The following is a 19758-nucleotide window of genomic DNA, read 5'->3' as shown; positions in this document are numbered from 1 at the left end:
TGGTATCGGTGCATCCCTAGTAAAAATCAACGCGTTTCGGAAAGGTAGGGCATAGAGGACGAGCAATAATGTACAGTATGTGGAAAATAATGTGTTGTTTTTTTTTCCCTTAAACTGCATAAACACATTTCATTACACCAAATACACAATAATATTATTTTTAGCAACATCATATTACCCCATTAATGGCTACCGAAGTCTTAGCTTGCATGGACTGTGACCCATGTTGAGCATAAGTCTGGGCAAAAAAGGGGAACTGCCAGGGATTATTATTAGTGTCTCTTCACTTAGACTGGCCTGACATCTCCTCCTGTTGCATAATTCCTAGAGTTTCTTGGAACTGAAGGAGAGTAATTAGTCATCAGGCGTAATAGATGGAAATTGCCTCTTTGGCAGCTCTCCTACTGATTGTCATTGAGAGATCTTTTTAAAGCAGTCAATGTGTGTGCAATGGCTGCTCTGTGCTTCTAAGAGTGTATCTTTATGTAATTGCAGGTTTCTCAAGGGCTTTTTGACTGCATTGCATTATAAGAAGTTCCATCAACACGTGAATCAAAAAGCTGTTTACCCCAACATGAGAATGTGAGTGAGATATGTACCTCTTTGACGTCGATATCAGACGGCGAGAATGAATGTGCATGCCAACATCAGATGAGGCGTCGCATGAATGCTGGGATTGAGACACAATAGCGTGCTTTTCCGTGTACATATGGTATGATTCCAGTAGCGGTGTGGGCTTTATCATGGATCTGGGAACTTAGACTTGGACTTAAAGAGCGGAGGCTGGCTGAGTGGAGTGTAAGAGATGAGATGATGCTGAGAGATTGATTCTCAGGAAACCATGAATAGCTCTTTGTTCTGTCTGTGAGTTTGAAGTGAGGTTTTCGTATGTGATTATTCTGGAGTCGTGTATGAAATAAGACATGACTCAGCGGCATGTAAAGGCTGTTGTTATTTGTATGTTGTTGCAGTTTTAACGTGCTTGAGGCTGAAGACCTTATTTCAAAGCAGAGGTCAAGCTCTGAGCCCATGAAAATATATGAATTTTGTATATATGAATCTCTAGCTTCCGTTAGAACCAATTTTTGTCTCCTCTTGGCTTAAATCGAAATCCTCTGACATTTTTCTTTACAAATCCTTGTTTTATACTTCTAATTCATGACCAGTGTTTTGTTTTGCTCTCTCCTCTGCACTTATGCTACGCCGCTAGAATGCCACTCTCTCATGAATGTGTACGACAGTTAGCGGAAGCTGGAGATTACGATTTAGTAAGTTTTAAATATGGATATTTTTCTTATACAAACGCATCGCTTCACTTCAGAAGGCCTTTAGTAATGCTCCAGAGCCATATGGAGTACTTTTTTTTTTATGATAAATGGATGCACTTTTTTGGGCTTCAAAATCTCAACCCCGTAGGAGCCAGGATATATATATATATATATATATATATATATATATATATATATATATATATATATATATTTGTTTTGGATAACTTTTATTCCTCTGAAAGAAGAAAGTCATATATACCTGGGATGGTTTGAGAATGAGTAAATCATGGGGTAATTTTAATTTTTGGTGAACTATCCCTTTAATTTATCACTTGAAAACATGAAACATGAAATAGCATACTGATTTCAATTTTCTTAATTACCCAAATTGTTTGGGGTATAGCAGTATATTGAATGTCAAACACTTGAGCCTCCATGTTTATTTATGTTTAATAAATTACAAATAAAATACATAGTTTAATAAAATACAATATTAAAAACTTTTAAAGTGTATTTATTCAGGGACAGAGTGCAAGCATGTGTCTTGCTGATTCTGTTTTATCTAAACAGTATTTAGCAAAAAACAAATATAACATTGTATTGAACAATTTTTAATTGATTTTGATGTATTAGAGATAATGATAAAAAAAAGAGAGTGTTTTGTATTGTGAGATCAAATCGAGTGTACTGTTACTCACCTACAAACTGGATCTTTTTTTATACGGTTTATTTAATTTCGGAGTGTTTCAGTAAAACTGAATTTTGTCCCTCTGCTCATGTTTCCTTTCCCCGCCTCTCATTATATTGCAGGGAGAGCGAAAGGCATGGTGCTTCTTTTGTGCTGCTTCGTTTGAATGTCAACCTGTTTACACACAAGCACTGCCCTTTCTCTCAGTGTTTAAAAGGTTACATGGAGGGAAGTGAAATCCCCTCAGCCCTTTGGGTTCTCCCCACAGAGCACTTCAAATTTTCATTTAGCAGCCGATATCCTTGGCTCTACTGTAAGCTCACTGCTATTTGTCCAAATTGATGGAAATATCTCTCTATCCGTTACGTGCATCCTTCAACCTCGGCCTGTGTGCCAGTGAGCCCTCTGTTCTGTCACAGTTGCGTCTCAATGTCAGGATGCTGTGTTTCCACTGTCACCCATCCAACCGTTGTAATTCTCAGCTGTCAGGACAGTTACAAGATGCTGCATTTAAAGTAAAAGTGGAAAATTGTCCTCAAGAGCCTCCCAGAGAGATTTTATTGTATTTGGGGCAGCAACCCAGAAGGGATCTGACAGTACAACACGCTAATAGGAGAACAGTTGAGCCGAGGAGACATTACATCATGCAGATTGTGCTTGGAGGCAGATAGTGCTCTGTTTCAGCGGATTCCTCTTTGAGAGGATGTGCTGTATTTGTATTCAGAGTCTCACCCATTTACAGAAACCTCTGGAAGTCAGAGAAACTAAAATAGTCACACTAATAGAAACTTTTTTTTACAATCAGATTGAATAATCTTTCTAATGTGCGGCTCTCCATTGCAAATGTGACTTGCACGTCACAGCGCAGCACCCATTTTAAACGTTGAAGTTTCTTGCAGAGTCAGCGCCTGTAGTGTCTTCCAAACTGCTGTGCCACTAATGATATATGTAAAACAGGAATTCTTAATCTGTTATGAGGAATATTATATATTTTTTTTTTGCATATTTATTTATAGGGTTTTTACATTTCTGCTGCTGCTAAGACAAACAAAGCTTGTTCTATTGCTCATACGTTGATTTTTCCAGTTAGTGGTCGTATATAGTAATATTGGCTTAAACAACCTAATTAATGGTTGATGCAGTTGAGCTGTGTATCTACAGTTTATACTGAAATCTATATACTCAACCGATGCCAAATATCTGCCATTTTGAGATGAGGATATATAGGCCTAAATTTATAGATATCTCGATTTTTGTTCAGATTTATATAGTATACATTACACATTATTTTCTTTTTGATTTTTATATTTAAGTGCCACTGCATTGTCACACTCCAACACCAAAATAAGTCTTACGTAAAGCCATTCAAACATGTCAGATCAGGGTCAGATGAACCTAAACACAGCCTAATTATACCGGACTTTAAGTCCTGTTAGCTGACTGTTAATTCAGGGAAACCACCAACTAATTGTTTCTGAAAACGTAGTTTTGCACACCCTTACATGCCATGAACAAGCATGCATATATCACCCCCAGGGCCTGTTCACTTAATGCTGTCTGTGTTCATAACCTCAAAATACCCTTTCTCTGCCCACTACCTTGGTGTGCTGTATTTTTGAGTCTTGGCATGGCAGGCCTAATTGGATGAAGTGGAGCATGCTGTAATGTGTTGTCATGGTGAAGCAGCTGGGCTGTAATGTGATTTGCTGTAGTGGCAATCAGGGCTGTAAATTCTCACCGATGGAATCAGGAGTGTTTCAGACGCCTAGTGTGTACTTAAACGTAGGTGTGTATCGCCCAAAGCCTGTGATCCATAGGAGGTACACACCGTTGCCAGCTGATATCCACTGGCATACACTTGACCTCCATACAAACAGTCAGGAGAGGAACTAGAGCTGAATTGATCAGTATTGATGGGTGGGAGTCTGTCAGGCCATAATGTTTGCCGCCGCAGGGAATGTTTGTATGCCGGAGCATGTCTCCTCCTGTCCCTTCAGTATGCAAGTGTGTGTGCTTACAACAGGTCAGGAGCACACGTTTTCTGTCTTTCCCTCCAAAACAGCATGTGTCTATGCAGGCGACGTCTGCGTGTGAGAGATAAACCCAAAATTCATGAGCTATGGATCAAGCTTATGCTGCCTTTGATGTCCCATACTACGAGGAGACATTCCAAAGCCTTCTGTGTGTGTGTGTGTGTGTGTGTGGAGAGCGAGCTGTATTAGCGGGTACGAAGGCAAGAGCAGCAGCTGTCAGCTCATACCCATCAGCTTTGCTTTGACTCTATTGTCTGAGGAGAGTGTGTGTAGATGCCTGCAGGCTTGCAGTGCCACACACACACGCCACATCTACTGTTATTTCACACATGGATGTTGTATCGCACCTTGTGAGCTGTAAATCATAATATCAGGCTCATTATTTTGACATGTGCCATGTCATTTTCTCTCTCTGCTGTGTTTCTCTTTCTGATGCTCAGCCAGGCTTGTTGACACACACATATAACACGTAATAATAGCTTGGTGAGCTGCTGCTTCTATAGCAGCAGGTAGTAACAATGCTAACAGCCCACTCTGGTTTCTTTGACAGATCACTCCGTCTTCTGGCAGCTTGGTGACGCCCACCAAAGGAACTGACTGGCCCGTAACTCATGGCTTCCTTAATACTGGGACTTTCTCTGGTAAAATATTCACTCACACATGACTTAAAACAGGGAACTCACAGTGTTGCATCATTCTCCAAGTTCCCTTTTTTCCCCTAATTTAGTGAGCTCACTACCTAGATGCTATGTCTGATTAAACATTTAGACTCTAAGGGCCCTATTTTAACGATCTGAAACGCAAGTGTCAAAGCGCGAAACGCAAGTAACTTTGTGGGCGGGTCTCGGCGCTGTTGCTATTTTCCCGGCGGGATAAATGGCTCTTGCGCCCGGCGCAAATCTAAAATGGGTTGGTCTGAAGTAGCTTCATTATTCATAGGTGTGGTTTGGGCGTAACGTGAAATAAACCAATCAGAGCGTCATCCAACATTCCCTTTAAAAGCAGGTGCGCAAGTTCCATTATGGATTGCTATTATTATGGCGTATTTACCAGGCGCACGCCAGGAGCGGTTCACAGCCGAGGAGACTGATGTTCTTGTAAGAGCAGTGAAAGACAGAGAAGTTGTGTTGTATGGGGATGGGAGAATAATTAGCCTGAATAATTTGTAAGCTAGATTTATGCCTATTTTTTTCACATCTTCGTGGCACACCACAATGATTTCCGTCATCTCATGTGTTAATATTTTTTTAGTGTAACAATTTATGATTTGCAAAAATTACTGTTGCATCTGTGTAGATTACATGAGCAACGTGTATGCGCGTTGTGCACGCTATACATTATGGTCAAGCATGCGCCCTTAAAATAGCATAATGAACAACGCGCAACGCGCCACTGACTTTAGACTAGGTTTTTTCTGGTCAGTGGCGCAATTGTTTAATGGAACAGCAAAATAGCACCAGGGATTGTTTGCGCCGGAACACGCCTCCTTTTTTGCGCTGAACTGCCCAGGGAGCGCAAGTTCATTCACTAGTTTAGCGACGTGCTTCTGTGGAGGGAAAAGCGCGCTTTGCGCGGGTGCAAAATAGGAATGACACATGCGTCTGTGTACAAAGTCAATTGCGCTGGGTGCAAGATAGGGCCCACTATCTATCTTGGTGGAATGTTTGAGCATTATAGGCATGTTGGAACATTTGATTTCTTGACCCTCAAAACTTAGTGAGCTGACTATCTACCTAGGAAACAATTTTGATCATAGACGAGATTCTGAAGCATAAACGTTGTACCATTCAAGCTGGCATGTTCAGATTCAAGTTTAAAACCAAGTAACCTTGTTATAGTAAGCTTACTGCAAAGACAACATTTTTGAGCATCATTGGCATTTAATTTGGCATGTTTGATTCAGCATGTTTGATTAAACACTCAAGTAGTCACTGAGGTGACTACTTAGTGCTACTTTAGTGCTCAGTACAGAACCTGGTGAGCTAGATGGCAGGAGCAGCATAAACATTTGGTTTGATTCAACCTTTAATTTGGTAATCTGACTGCGTAGGTAACATTTTTGAACATCATAGACATTTTTTTTTAAGTTTAATTTTACATGTTCAGTTTTTTTTATTAACTTTATTGCTTAAACAGCACTTTGAGCATCAGTCATCATCTTTGATTCAACACATTAAACTCAATTTTGGATTGTTCAGTTTTAAATATTTGACACTCAAACAAGTGTCTCAGCCCTAAGGCCAACCAGCTTATTCCTGCTTGAAAATCTAAATGTTATTGATAGTGTAAAAAACATCAACTTTGAAGCACATGCTGATTGATGGACTAGCATTACTCAACATTACTTATTACCTTGCAGCAACACTACATTCAGTGAAGGTAAACTAGTAAAAAATATAATAATAGTTCATTTAAATGGAACCGCAATCGGAACCTGAAAATTTGTATACGGTTTTATATATGTTGAATTTTGACATTGCCGACCTGAACCGGAAACTATTATTTTGGTCAATATTGTAATCACAGTTATTTAACACTATTATGTGGGAACAATATGACCAAAACTTTATATGAGTGATTTATTTAAAGATAGTGATACATATCAAATATGTATTTGCTGTAAATAAGGTTGCTATGACATTTACATTATAGCGACCAGCTGAATTACAAACAAACAAAAATTCCTCAAAATTGTTGAAAATAATTAAATTGTCAGTAATCAAATAAAGCAAAGGACAGATACAACAGAAAAGATACAAATGAAACAAACTGCTTTAATGGGTTTTTGTTATGCAAGTCTCAAGCAGTGTGATTATTTCATTTATTCACTATACTATTTATTATTAATGTCTCATTTCAGGTTTAGTTTGGCTCTAGTTTTGTATTTATTGCAGTTTATATGAAAAGGTTAATGTAGTACAGCCTACTACAGTGAATAATCAAACGTAAAACAAAACATAGCCCGCTGTCACTTTAAGAGCTGCACTGATCCAAATTATCGTTACACGCATATTTTCTTTCTCAACTCTTTACGTTCATTTAATACAACTGATGAAGGTATAAATGAATAATCACCAAGCATTCTGACATATTTTGACATAAGCACTGCAAAAGGGGGCGATTATTATATCTCGATTATTGTATCTCGATTATTGTATTTTCATAATTGTTGGAGGCCAAAATCTAAATTAAACCATTTTTTATATCAATTACACAGCCCTAGTTTATACATGCATGTGTGTGTATTTAAATATACATAAATATACACAGAAAACAACCATATATTATGTAAACAAAAACATTTATTTTGGATGCAATTCATCGTTTGACAGCATAGACATGTTGTGATGTTCAAATCTACATGTTTAGTTCTGAATGTTTGATTTGACATATCTGTTTCTATTTTATAATGTTAAGTTTGAAATTCTATTTATTCAACGCTCTGTTTCGAAGTCAAATCCTAGTGAGCTCAATACCTAGATGCCGTTTTTAAGCATCATTTAGCCTACTGTTCAATTCAGCACTCAATACCTAAAGGGCAAAAGACATTTAGGCATCATTTATGACCATTAAATTTGGATGTTCATCTTGAATGTTTGAATGGGCCTATGAAGCCTAAAAATGCTAAGTAGGCAGCTTTCTAGTAGTGTTCGACCGATATATCGGCCGATATTTGGCACTTTTCAAATTGGCCGATGCATTCAAGCAATGGCAGTGCCTGTGCACACAGTGTTCACATTCTCCTTGTTTGCTATCGCCATTAACAGTTCTGTTTAATACAGACAGAAATCTGTGTAATAATGAGAATGAACTGTTAAACAAAGGAATTAAAATGTATACAAAAAAGTATCAACATTATTGCTTTTATATTATTAGTAATAGAAAGAACATTATAATATGTCTCTCATTTTCTGTCAGCATTCAGCAAATACACGTTTATATAATTTAAACGAATCTTTGATTGACTAATGAACATTTAATTTCAATAATCTTGCAAACTTTGTCAAATCCAGCTGTGAGATCTTGTGAAGTGTGCATTTGTATCCTGCACAATCGCATGTACTCTGCATGACGGTCGGTTTATTGGTATAAGGGTTTATCTGTTGAAGAGATAAACAGAGAGAAGGCCACTCCCTGACGCCCCACCTGGGAGATTTTCAGCCTGCAGCCTCATCTGTTTGTTTCGATACTTGATTTGTTTGTCTGGTGTGTGGGCTGACCTGTTTTTCCTCTGCCGTGTTGTGTGTTTGTGTGGTGTGATAATGGCTCGTCTCTCAGTGACCTGAACAAAGCGTGTCTATGCGTGTGTTTGCACTGCTGTGTTTAGGAGCCCCGAGGACAAACTGGTGTTTCGAGTTTTGTTGCCCTTGAGCAGAATTCACTTCCTCCTCCTCTCATTTTATCTTGTTCACCTTCTGGAGTCTTCCAAAAATACTTAGATTCTGGTTTCCTGGCCAATCACGTGTGAATACTGCCAGGTTGTCTTAAACGTGATTATGTGTTTATATGGCTTAAAAGGTCTTGTGTGGATTGCTTGGATGGTTAAATGAATGGGTCAGTACTTAATTTTATCACCGTCAGGTACAATGTGGATATAATAGTACTAATCCTGTTTGTTTCAGCCATTTGCTTAGGACTCTCAGATTGCACATGTTCTCTTGCTTTGACTGTCACATTCACAAACCTGAACACGTGCACTATTTGATCACATGCCAGCCAGATAGCATACATGGGCATTTCCTAGTAACCCGCTGCCCTCCTGAGATCATTTTGTGGTGTTAGTATGACAGAATTGGATACTATTAAGATGGGTCTGGACATCCAACAACCAACTAGTTAGTTAATTAGGTTGATGGTTGATGATTCTTTTTTTTTTTTAATCTGATTTCAGTGGCATTTTTATATTCAGCCTCAAAATGTTGTAACATTGGCATGTTGGAATCTATCATGGGGACTTTCTTACCAGAAGAGGAACCTTTTCATTGTTTCTAGTAGCAGTGAAGGAAGTTTGAGGAACTGGAAACTAATTTAGTTCTAGGAACAGTTTTTGGGGGAACTAAATTCGCTTCTACTTCAGTGGGGTCTTACACAGCACCATTGACGTAGTTGTACAGTAATATGGTCAAATGTATGCCATATGAAATAGCACCCGTTAAAAATGGAACTGTATGTTAAAGTTGTACAAGACATAAACATACAGTATACAGAAAGCTAATGTTAACAGCATTTATGTATCACCCAACTTGTGCATCGTAATTCCATATCCATTATCACAATGATTCCTATTACACACAGCAGAAACACAACTCTGATCATAGCATCCTCCATTCTCAAGCTGTTTACGTTGTTGAATTCCACACTTAAATGATGTTGTTGTCGGCCGGCTTGCGTTACTTCAGAGTTCCTACTGGCAGTGTGAAAGCAACCAGGACAATGGCCCAAAGAGAACATTTAGTTCTTGGCTTCTTCCTATAATTAAGGTCCTATAACTACTGTGTCCTATTACTAGGGCACTGTGAAATCCATTTTATTTTTTTCCCAAATTCCCTTTTTTCCATTTTAATTTTTATGGATTCAGTTTTAATTTTCTGGACTGTGTTTTAATGATTAAATGAAGTTTATTAAACAAAAAGCATGTCTAATTACTAGAAATCATGAAACTTACACAGTTTAACAGGAATGTATTAAATATTTACCAAGGTAAAACATTTTTATGGACCTATTAAATATACGTTTAATTTTTTCTCCCTTTCAGTTTTATTTTTTACCAAATTCTGTGTTTTCCATTTTAACTTTCTGAATCCCATTAAATGTCATAATCAAAAGCTTTTAATCAAATTAAAATTAATTTATTTTTGGTTGGCAAACAAAACATAGAAGAAAATGTTGATTATTCCTTAAAACAATCATGTTTAATAATAATTTTATTAATAGTAGTAATACTATTATTATAAGTCATATTTCTGTCAGAGTTTCTCAAAGTTAAACTGAACTTTTACATTGACAAGTTTCTGTTTTTATATGGTATGATGATTTTTATATGCTAGAATCATTTTCTCAAATGAAACTGTAAAATACTCATGGATTGACTTTCAGAGCAACTCTGGAGATGATGTTCATGACTGCAGAGGCTGAAAACACTGTTAGCGTCACCTGCTTCAGTTTGTGTGTAGTAAATTAAACTGTGCATCTGTGCCATTCATTCACACAGAGAAACTCGGAACATGCACGGTTCATATTTAAATAGTCTTTATGTGGTTTAATAATCTCAGACATATGTTCATGTGCTTTTGATTTAATAATTCAAAGTTTGGCAAACTCCGTGACATTCTGCTTTATATTGTAAATTCTATTTTTATGACTGGATTCCAGATTCTGTTCTGTTTCTGTTCTGAAATCACGGAGCCCTACCTGTCACACATTCAGTTGGATTTTGGAATGTTCATTTTGTTTTCGGTTTGACACTCAAAACCTAGTGAGCTGACTATCTCCTGGAAACGCCATTGGACTAGTTTTGAGAAGCAACTGGGCAGGATTTGTTGTGAAAACCTGGCAGCCCTGATCTGAACACACGTGCTGGAGATATACTTCTAATTACAGGAGCGTCTACTGATGAGATGCGCGTGAAAATCACATTCGATTTTTTTGCACAGCCCTACTATCTAGACTGTTTCTTTGTTCTTTTTTTTTTTGCTTGTTTTTATCTCACATGATTTTAATGGCAGTTCTTTAAAGGTGATAAGTTTAGAAACACAAATGATCTGAGGGTTTTAATACTTATGGCATGCTTTGCATTAACATGTTAACAGTAACTACTCTCAGCCTGGTGCAACTCTCTAAAAAGTTGTCTCTAAATTCATCTTCCTTAAAGTCAGCCATCACAGCTGACATTGTAACAAATCCACCTCCTTCAGCAATAAATTCTCTAGAAAATTAATGTCGGCTGCTGTGAGCAATGTTCCCGTTTTTATGCACACTGTAGGTGTGAATCACAATATGTTTTTTGGGGGGGATTAATGTAGTAGAGTGCAATTAAGTTTTTATTTTATTATATTTAATTTTAGGTAAATGTGAAATCATTTTAATGATAGACCGATATAATATTAAGGTGGCCATTATTTGTTTTTGTTTTTTGGAATTAATGGCATTAATTATTTTTTTACTGTTTGAACAATGAGTGTCAGAAACTGGACTGCACTGGGACTTTTATTTTGACAGATAACAATGTCTGTGTCTAATAACTTAAAAATTGTTATCTGAAGGACTGTCTTCATATTGATTTATTTTTAAAGGATTTCTGATTTAGTACATGTTATGTAAATGAAATATGTATTTAATTGCTGCATGTTTTATTTACTGTCTTTAAAGGAAACGTGATACAATACATAATGTGGGCCATTGACCACCTTGCTCTCTAAGATATCAACATAATCCATAAAAAATGTGGTCAACCACTAATCAAATAATCTGACTTTTTGTGCAAGATCCATCAGTACACACGTTATTCCAAATAAATATTTGTAATAGCATTTAAAGAAAAATAACACTAACTACACAGTTTTCCCCCTGACTAGTGTATATTGTAAACATGCAGAATGTGTATCTCCCACCCTGTGTCACGTGCACACACGACCTCCCATAATCTATCATCCAGATTTGCATGCGTTTTCTTTGCTTTATTGATTAGCTTTCGCTCACACTGGATTTTATGCACATTTGACCTTCACCGCTTATCTTAGTGAATTAAAGGATTGTGAGCCTGCCTGCACACATGAAGCAAATGCGGGTCAAATACACAGCCTCGTGAAACCTCATGTCCCTCTGCTTTCATTTCCTGTGTCACCACCTTTCTTCTGTCCTTCACACCCAGTCAAATAAACCCTATAGGGCAGATCAAATGTGCGGCCCCTGCCCTCCACTCCACATCTATTTCTTTTATTCACACACTGGCCAACTGCTACAGCCAGGGGGCTCATGTCTGACACCCCGAAAACAATGTGACAGGGAATCGATGGAGGAAGTAAGCAGTGTTGTGATTGACAGATCCTGTCCTGGCAGTCCGTGGCAGTTATACGCTGAGTCACTGGCTGTAGGCTGGGTTTGAGTGTGATTTAAAGCCCCAGGGCTCACAAACTGACACCAGACCCTGTCTTTCGATGTCTGATGAAGGGCTGGTTGAGGCATTATGGTGTCTTCACATCAACCCAGATTAACCTTATTAAGATTATAGAATTGAAATCACTACTGGTTACGTGTGTGTGTGTGTGTGTGTGTGGTCTCAGTTTGAAGTAGCAGAATCTGAGCTAATTACTATGTGAGCAATTAAAAACAGTTTGAAGTCTTTCAGCTCTGGCACTTGGTGTTGGCTTGCTTTCCAGGAGTGTTAGGTGAAGGTCTGCATGCTCACACCCATTCACACAGTTCATACAGACTTTTCCCAGTTCACTCGGATGAAAAAACAAACAAACGAAAAAACAAGGAATTTACTGGCTAAAGAAAAACTAAACATTAAATTGAAGAGGAACACCTTATTTCTGCAGCTGTTGTTGTGAACTTGCCCTGTGAGTGTTGGGATGTGGCATCAGCCAAATGTTGGGGGGAGCTTTTACACAGAATTGCCTTGAAGTGCTTGTACACTCATGGAAACAAAAAGCCACCTTCAGTGCAGCTCTATGGCCGTGCTCCACAGTGCATTTGAACTCCGTGACTGTTGCCAATAAAGACTGTGAATAACTGCATGCACTGTTTGTAATGAAAGACTGTGTTTATAGTTCTGACCGGATCGTTTTGAAGTTAGATACATTTCATGAATTAGCAATGTATCATTCTAATTGAATACAGAGGCGATAAACACATGATGTACACTGCAGGACTGAAATGTTGATGTAGAGCAATTATAACTGACGAAATAATAAAATTGTAAGGAAATCTATTGACCCCTTGCAAAGACCCACCCCCCTTAATTACTGTTGCTATGTCCGACAAGCCATGCAGCTCTCACACCACACATCATGTTCTAACGCAGTCACAAACACATTGCAAAGCAAAGAGGAGACTTGACAACACGCCGACAGACATGACAGAGCAGGTTACTTTTGGTACTTTTGTCATTTTTTAAGAAATTCAAACAATAAATACCATTTATCTTTGACTTATGGCATGCTGTATTTTGTCCTGTACTCGGAGAACAATAACAATAGGATTGAAATGAACACTGTTGATGTATCATACATCACCATTACTATCTGTAACCCCCTGATCACAAATAGGGAGACAAGCTGTGGATGTGTAATCTAATATTTGGATGGATGGAATGCGACTAATAGATTGGGAGAGACAATAAAAAGGGAGAGAATGTGAAGTTACACAGAGGAACAGGCGCTGCTGAGTGGCTTTTCATAGTCATTGAGCTGCAGTGAAGCTTGATTCAATCTGACTTTCATATTAAAGCGAGTCACTGGGATTCAGATTCCCTCTCGCTCTCCTGCCTGGATTCCTTCACCACAAAGCCTGTCAGGTTTCCTCTATTCCAGCTCCTCTGTTTGCTCTGCTTCTGCCTCTGCCTAGTATCCTGTCTTTTTGTGTTTGTCTTGTCCTTTGACTCTCTGTCAGTTTGGTTTTGTCTTTTGTTCACAGCAAGAGATGAAGCATGTGGAGAGACCCAGAGACTTGAGGGGCTTTTCTCTCTGTCACAAAGTTTGAGTGTCACTCATTCGAAATCTAGAGTGTATTTCAATCCTATGCTTCACCATTCTCCGTTAAGCTTGTTAACCAGTCCACCTCATTATACACTCAGCAGTCCCCGTCAGTAATCCAGCACAGAGCCCTTGTTATGTAATCTTTTGTTTATAGCTGAATGTGGGCAGAATCTTAATCTTACTTTCGAAGTCTGCTATCTCTCAGCTAATTGGATGCTTTACCTTGCTGACCCAATGACTCAATCTGTCACGCATGTCAGGGTTTTCATGGCTGCTAAAACTATCTCCACCTGTCAAGGAAGCAAGTTGTGTATTCATATAGTTGTAGGTGTGGTATAAGCATCGCTCTCTTGTCAGATGGTGTTATACTTCCTTTGCTAGTAAACACCTATCTGCTTTTTCATCTGCTCTTTCAAATTTTCAGATTTAGAGTTTGCTCCTTTTACATCCAAAATCAAGATTACACAACAATATTGAAGCACCAACTGCTAGGCTAGCGTTTAATACAGTATATCTGCCAGGAAGAGGAATAGAGACTAGCCTCACTGAAGAGTGTGAGAAATCCACATCTGAAATCCTTTCACCCCACTTCCTCTCTCTCCTACAAGCCTGTGTTGTTTTGTTGTCTCCCTTTTTCATCCTACTCCTCTTTTCTCATGCAAGTTTCAGTCAGCTTTTCTCTGCATTTGGTTCTCAAAACTGCTCATCCCTTGAGCAAAATAACAACACAAATTTAGGAAAGAAGGTTTACGGGAAGTGGGGGGTCTAGAGTGCATGGAGTAAGTGTATTGAAAGTGAAAATATCTCAAACCCAAAAAGCACAATTTAATGTTTTTTTCAAATGTTGCATGTAAGTAACCAGATTAAATATATATAATAACAAGTGTATCTTTGTTTCTTTAATTTTTGCAGGTCTGTAATTTAAGTGGCCTTTGAGCTTCCAGATTGGTCCAGAAGGATTAGGAAAGTTGAGTCCTTTCCTACCAAAGAAATGAATGTGGGAGGAGGAAGCAACAGCAGTGTGGAGCTTGTCCATCTCTCCTTCTTACTGAACACCAGCAGTCTCGATCCAGGATGTTCTCTCCCCTACGACCCCTGCCATTCTTTTTGGCCCTGAGACTACAGTGGGCTCCATGAACATGTACAGAGACACAGGGGTGTGTGCCACCCCTCTCTCTCAACCTCTTCCTCCACCCCACCTCCGTCTACCCCTTCATAATGGCCACTCCTCTGTGGGCGATCCAGCCCCGTCCCGTGTGTCTGTGCCCAAAATGGGGGTTCGAGCTCGGATTGCCGAGTGGCCTCCTCGAAGGGCACTTTCACGAGAATCGCTGCTTGAGAATGGCCAGGGTAGTCAACCGGATGACCTCAACAGTGAGGATGGGCTTACACGTGGAGGTATGACCAGGTTACCACAGCGAGGTACCAGAGACGGTGACATCCTTGAATCAGGTCTAATGATGGCTCCAGGCACACCCCCGAGGTTTCGGATGTCTGGATTCGCTCCGCTCCGACAGCGATCCACCAGCGAGATTACATTGAGTGAACAAGATGAAACAGAGGTTGAAGGTTGTTTGTTTCGGGAATATGGCAGTACCTCTTCCATCAATGTACAGGCAGTGTCTGATCAAAGCTTCTTTGACATGCTAAGCCAGTTTCAACAGGAGCAACCTGACCAGCGTAGCACAGCCCCTGTCAAGCTTGGAGAGCTGCTTGGTTCTTTAGAAGGACCCACTTCACACACCTTCTTGTCGACTCCACGGCCAGATGACCGCCCGGAGAATCGTGTACGCAAAAAGAGTGGTGGCACAGAGTCATCTCTTGGTACCTCCTCTTTATTCCGCAAACTCCGCAGCTCCAGTCGGGGAGAAACAGAGACTCCACGAGGCGACTCAGATGATATACGACCCCCTGTGACATTGTCTTCCAAACCCTGGGTATGTGTGCGGAGTTTTGCCCACTTTGACGCTCAGAGTGTTCTGTTTGACTTGCACGAGGCGGCAGCTCGTCGCAGCTACGCCGCCCAACGGCGAAACACTGCCACCGGAGCTTCAGCTGCTTCTTCGGCTGCCGTTTCTTTGGCGGTTTCCAGAGCTATTGCTTTGGGGGGAGTGGAGCCCAGCTTCTCCAGCACTGATGACCTCAGTGTCAGGGACCTATCGGAAGGATCAACCCCAGCACTGGAACTTTCAGAGCAGGGTAGTTTGGCTGGCGTTAATGCCAACTTTCAGCACCAGCTGTTGTTGAGCTGCCCGAACTTCATCAACGAGACTGGAAGCTACACGGAACGGAATGTCAGCTTCCTGAGCTCATCGGCGGAGCGGGCAGAGGCTGGTATCGTGGAGGCCCGACTTCGTCCACGCTGCAGTAATGCCAGTGTGTCCAAACTGGAGGTGCCGCAAGAGCTTCAAGCCACCAGGTTAGAGAGACTGCAGCAACACTGCATCGAACACGTTGACCTGGGTGCCAGATACTACCAAGAGCACTTCTATGAGAAAGGTAGGACATAGGACATTGCATTTGAAACCCAGTGTGTTTACAGGATACATTTATTAATCTTTCTTATGTAATTTACTTCATGTATAGTCCTGTTTTTATTGGCTTCCCTTCATTTAAGCCATGTTTACACTAGTGCATTTTTATTTTTAAACAGTGTTTTAAAATGAAAATGAACCTCATCTACACTGGTGTTTTCACTGTGTTCCAAAAATCTCCATCCACACTACACAACCAAAAACGCATGTCACATGACCATTCATGCTGGTACAACTAAAGATAAGCAAAGGTAGATTCACTATTATTTAAATGGTCGAATGGGGAATCTACCTATACATATCTATGGGTACAACGAGCATGATGCTTTCAAACTAAAACTATGCACCGTTTTCAAAAGTTATGCTTTTTAAAATGAAAATGCACTAGTGTAAATGTATCCTTGGTGTCATTACGGGACAGGTCTTTGGGATTTACACATTGAATAAATTCTGTAAACCAAAGTTCTACATTTAGTTCTACCTTTGGAAGAGATTATCAAAGCATGGCACAATTATCAATGCTTCTTGCTATTAGCCAATAGAAGCACAAACTGGAGCTGGAGCTGCACCCTTGCAACACATCTGCCTCCCAAATGTTAATCTTACTAAAGGTTTTGCTTTCAAAAATGCCAATGTTATAAAAATAAATAAAAATAAACAATGTCTAGAAAATGCCATGTTTGTCACCTCATGCCATAATACATAAATCCTTGCAGATGTGAGGTTATCTTAATGCTCTAATTGGTTGCCTGTGTTCATTAAATAGAATTGGTCAGATAAAGGTTACCATTCCAAAAATAATCTCTGTCATCCAGATTTTTGGAAGCGGGTTTTCGGTGACCAGAAAGGGTATGCAGACTGGGTTATACATTTAGAGCTTAACTTAAAGTTAATAACTTAGAACTTAACTTAGCCATCTAAAAATGTCCCATGTAAAAGTTCTTGAAGGTGAAGTGTGTAATTTTTGCACTACAAGTAGCACTAAAAGCAGACACAAGTATAATTGTCCTTTTTTTTCAATAGCTTATGTTGCTGCATTAGGCTGGTTGAGATTCTTGGTTAATTGGTATATTTTGATAGTGCCACAGTCTTTATACCTGTCGGGAGAATCAACCTATGATTGGCTTAATTACTTGCAGCTCCTTTGCTTGTAAGCTGGGAAAGTATTTACATTTTTTAAGTTACACTTTTCAAGCCTTTTTTATTATTGTGGTCTGTTTTTCTCATTTAAGTGTTAAATGTTTAACTTAATGAGTAAAGATTCCAGGCCACCAAGGTATGTTTCTTTGTGGTACTAATTATTTCTCAATTACTTCTATCAGTTTACTTCATTTTCCAGTACAGCGGCATCTTGTTTGAAATCCCTCTGTTTTGTTTGCGAGTTATTGAAGCAGTGTGCGTGGATGTGTGTTGGAGTGCCCAGCCGTATAGCGATACTGACTTGGCATTCCTCGGTCAGGAAGGGCAACACTGTGTAGTATCAAAATCTTTGCTTCGTTATTAAAAAGCCCATATCTGCATGCTCCTGAGACTTATAATTCTCTCAACTCGAGCTTCCTGAGCTTTCAGTATCCTCACAAAACAACCAAACTCGTATCCTGTGCTGAGAAAAACTGGATGACAGATTAAGGAAACTTAAGAAATGAAGACTGCAAAATTGTTAGATATCACATTCACATGCCTCTTCCAATGTGGTATTTTTGAACCCTGCTTTAATCACATGCAGTAAATTATATAGTCAAAAATAGCAACAACAGCAAAAATGAGCAGCATTGTGTTGTTTTACATGCAAACAAATAAACAAACAGTGCAACGTGCAGTTCATTTCATGGATGAGTTGCATGATAGGTGTGGTCCTTTTTGAAACAGTATTCAAATCCAAATGACCAAAAATTACCACAAGAGTCATCCACCTGAATCATGGACTTTTAAATCACTTCCTCTGTGAGTCACTGATTACTCTTCCACGCACAAACCACGTGTGCTTTGTGCAACTTGAAATAAACTTAATTGCTACTTATGTTTATCTTTTGAAAGCAATGATACAATTCCAAACCAAAAGGTTATTGAAACTTAAATGAGTGAATTCACATTTTAGAGGTCTATATCCTCCACTGCAAAAAGGTGGAGGAGACACAGTTGAATAAAAACTTCCTTCATTCTCAAAAGCATGTGCAATATTGTATTAGCGGCTTTGTCTATGGAATGCTCCTACAGGAAGTTCTATAGCCACCATGACCTAGATTTGTAGAGTTTTCTCATAAATCCCTCCTTTGTCCCCCGTGTCCTCTCATCCTTCATATCGACTTCCACTTTTCTCCTATCCATTGTCTTCACCTCATTAATTATTTTCTTCTCTTCTATATTCTCATTTTCTATATTAATGGTATTAATCTGTCTTTTTTATATCCTCTCTCTGCTTTCATTCATCCATCTCACTTTCTCCCCCCCACAGAGCACTGGAACTACTTTGGTACCGATGAGAAGCTGGGGCCTGTGGCTCTGAGCATTCGAAGAGAGAAGCTGGATGATACCAAAGATTTTAAGGACCAGTACCAGTACCGCATCATCTTTCGCACCAATGAGGTGTGTATGACACAAGCCAGGTTTCCATCTAAAGTTGTGAATTTAACATATGCGAATAAGCACCATTTCCATCCGAAGAGTCACAGATAATAAAATCAACACTTTCTTCTTGGCACAAAATATCACTAAGAAAAGTGGGAGAGGCCACTGAATAGAATAATTGAAATGACTTGTGCATCCAAGCGAGCAAACAAAGCACAATGAATGCGGCCACTGCTTTCGTGAAAGCAGTCGTGTAACAGTTCTGGGAGGCAATAATACAGAAATACTTTGATGACAGACTTTGCTCGGGCATTTAAGAATGACCATAACAACAAATCAGTAGAGTTGGGTATCGAAAACCTATTCCATTTAAGAACCGGTTACAAATTTCCAAGAACCGGGTATTCAGTAAGACGCGTACATTTTGATTCTGCTTCAAGATTTCTGTGTTCGCATTTTAATGTAATTTAAAGCGGGTTAAGTGCTGGAACGGAAAGAACTTGTGGCTTGTTTGCGTGCAGCGCACATGTCTGAAGAACAGATAAAGAACAGAATAGAGAACAGAGGTCTCGGTGTGGGGTCCCAGCCTCGAACCGTTCCGTGCATTTCCACTGTAGAAAAGGTTGTTCTGTGTCGGAATTGACTTCTTTCATATTTATCGAACAGTATGCAGAATGCTACGTCAGTATATCATCATAAAAACTGCAGTTTTTGTCTTAAGTGAACGTAAACAGATGAGAGGGAACAGTATTACACGTGTACATTATTTTTAGATCTCAGTGCATTCAGTGTTAAAGAAACAGCATCCTAATAAATGCGTTGTCTGTCATTTAATGTTAATCAAAGGAAAAAAATAAATGTTTTATTAGTTTTGTTTCTTTACAAACACAAACGTTTATGCAAGATATTTGAAAAATGAATCAAATCATTTGAGAACTTTGGCCCTTTTTTTTGCATCTATGCCAT

The 19758-nt window shown here is 39.2% G+C and overlaps 1 protein-coding gene across 4 annotated transcripts in view; it reads left to right on the top strand.

Moving 5' to 3' along the window:
• The window catches only part of LOC127977585 (signal-induced proliferation-associated 1-like protein 3), a 91364-nt gene that overhangs the window by 44107 nt on the left and 27499 nt on the right, over window positions 1-19758 (top strand). For 3 of the 4 annotated variants that reach the window (XM_052582533.1, XM_052582532.1, XM_052582530.1), the window contains exons 2-4: window positions 4543-4633; window positions 14603-16189; window positions 18680-18810. In XM_052582533.1, the coding sequence (XP_052438493.1) occupies window positions 14824-16189; window positions 18680-18810 (1497 nt within the window). In that variant the 5' untranslated portion in view covers window positions 4543-4633; window positions 14603-14823. The remainder of the gene's footprint in view (window positions 1-4542; window positions 4634-14602; window positions 16190-18679; window positions 18811-19758) is intronic. The other variant, XM_052582531.1, reaches the window with a different exon arrangement.

The sequence above is a fragment of the Carassius gibelio genome, chromosome B18 (assembly GCF_023724105.1).
Source record: "Carassius gibelio isolate Cgi1373 ecotype wild population from Czech Republic chromosome B18, carGib1.2-hapl.c, whole genome shotgun sequence".
Classification (NCBI taxonomy): Eukaryota; Metazoa; Chordata; class Actinopteri; order Cypriniformes; family Cyprinidae; genus Carassius; species Carassius gibelio.
Note: the sequence above shows the minus strand (reverse complement) of the source record. Positions and strands in the feature narration are given on the sequence as shown.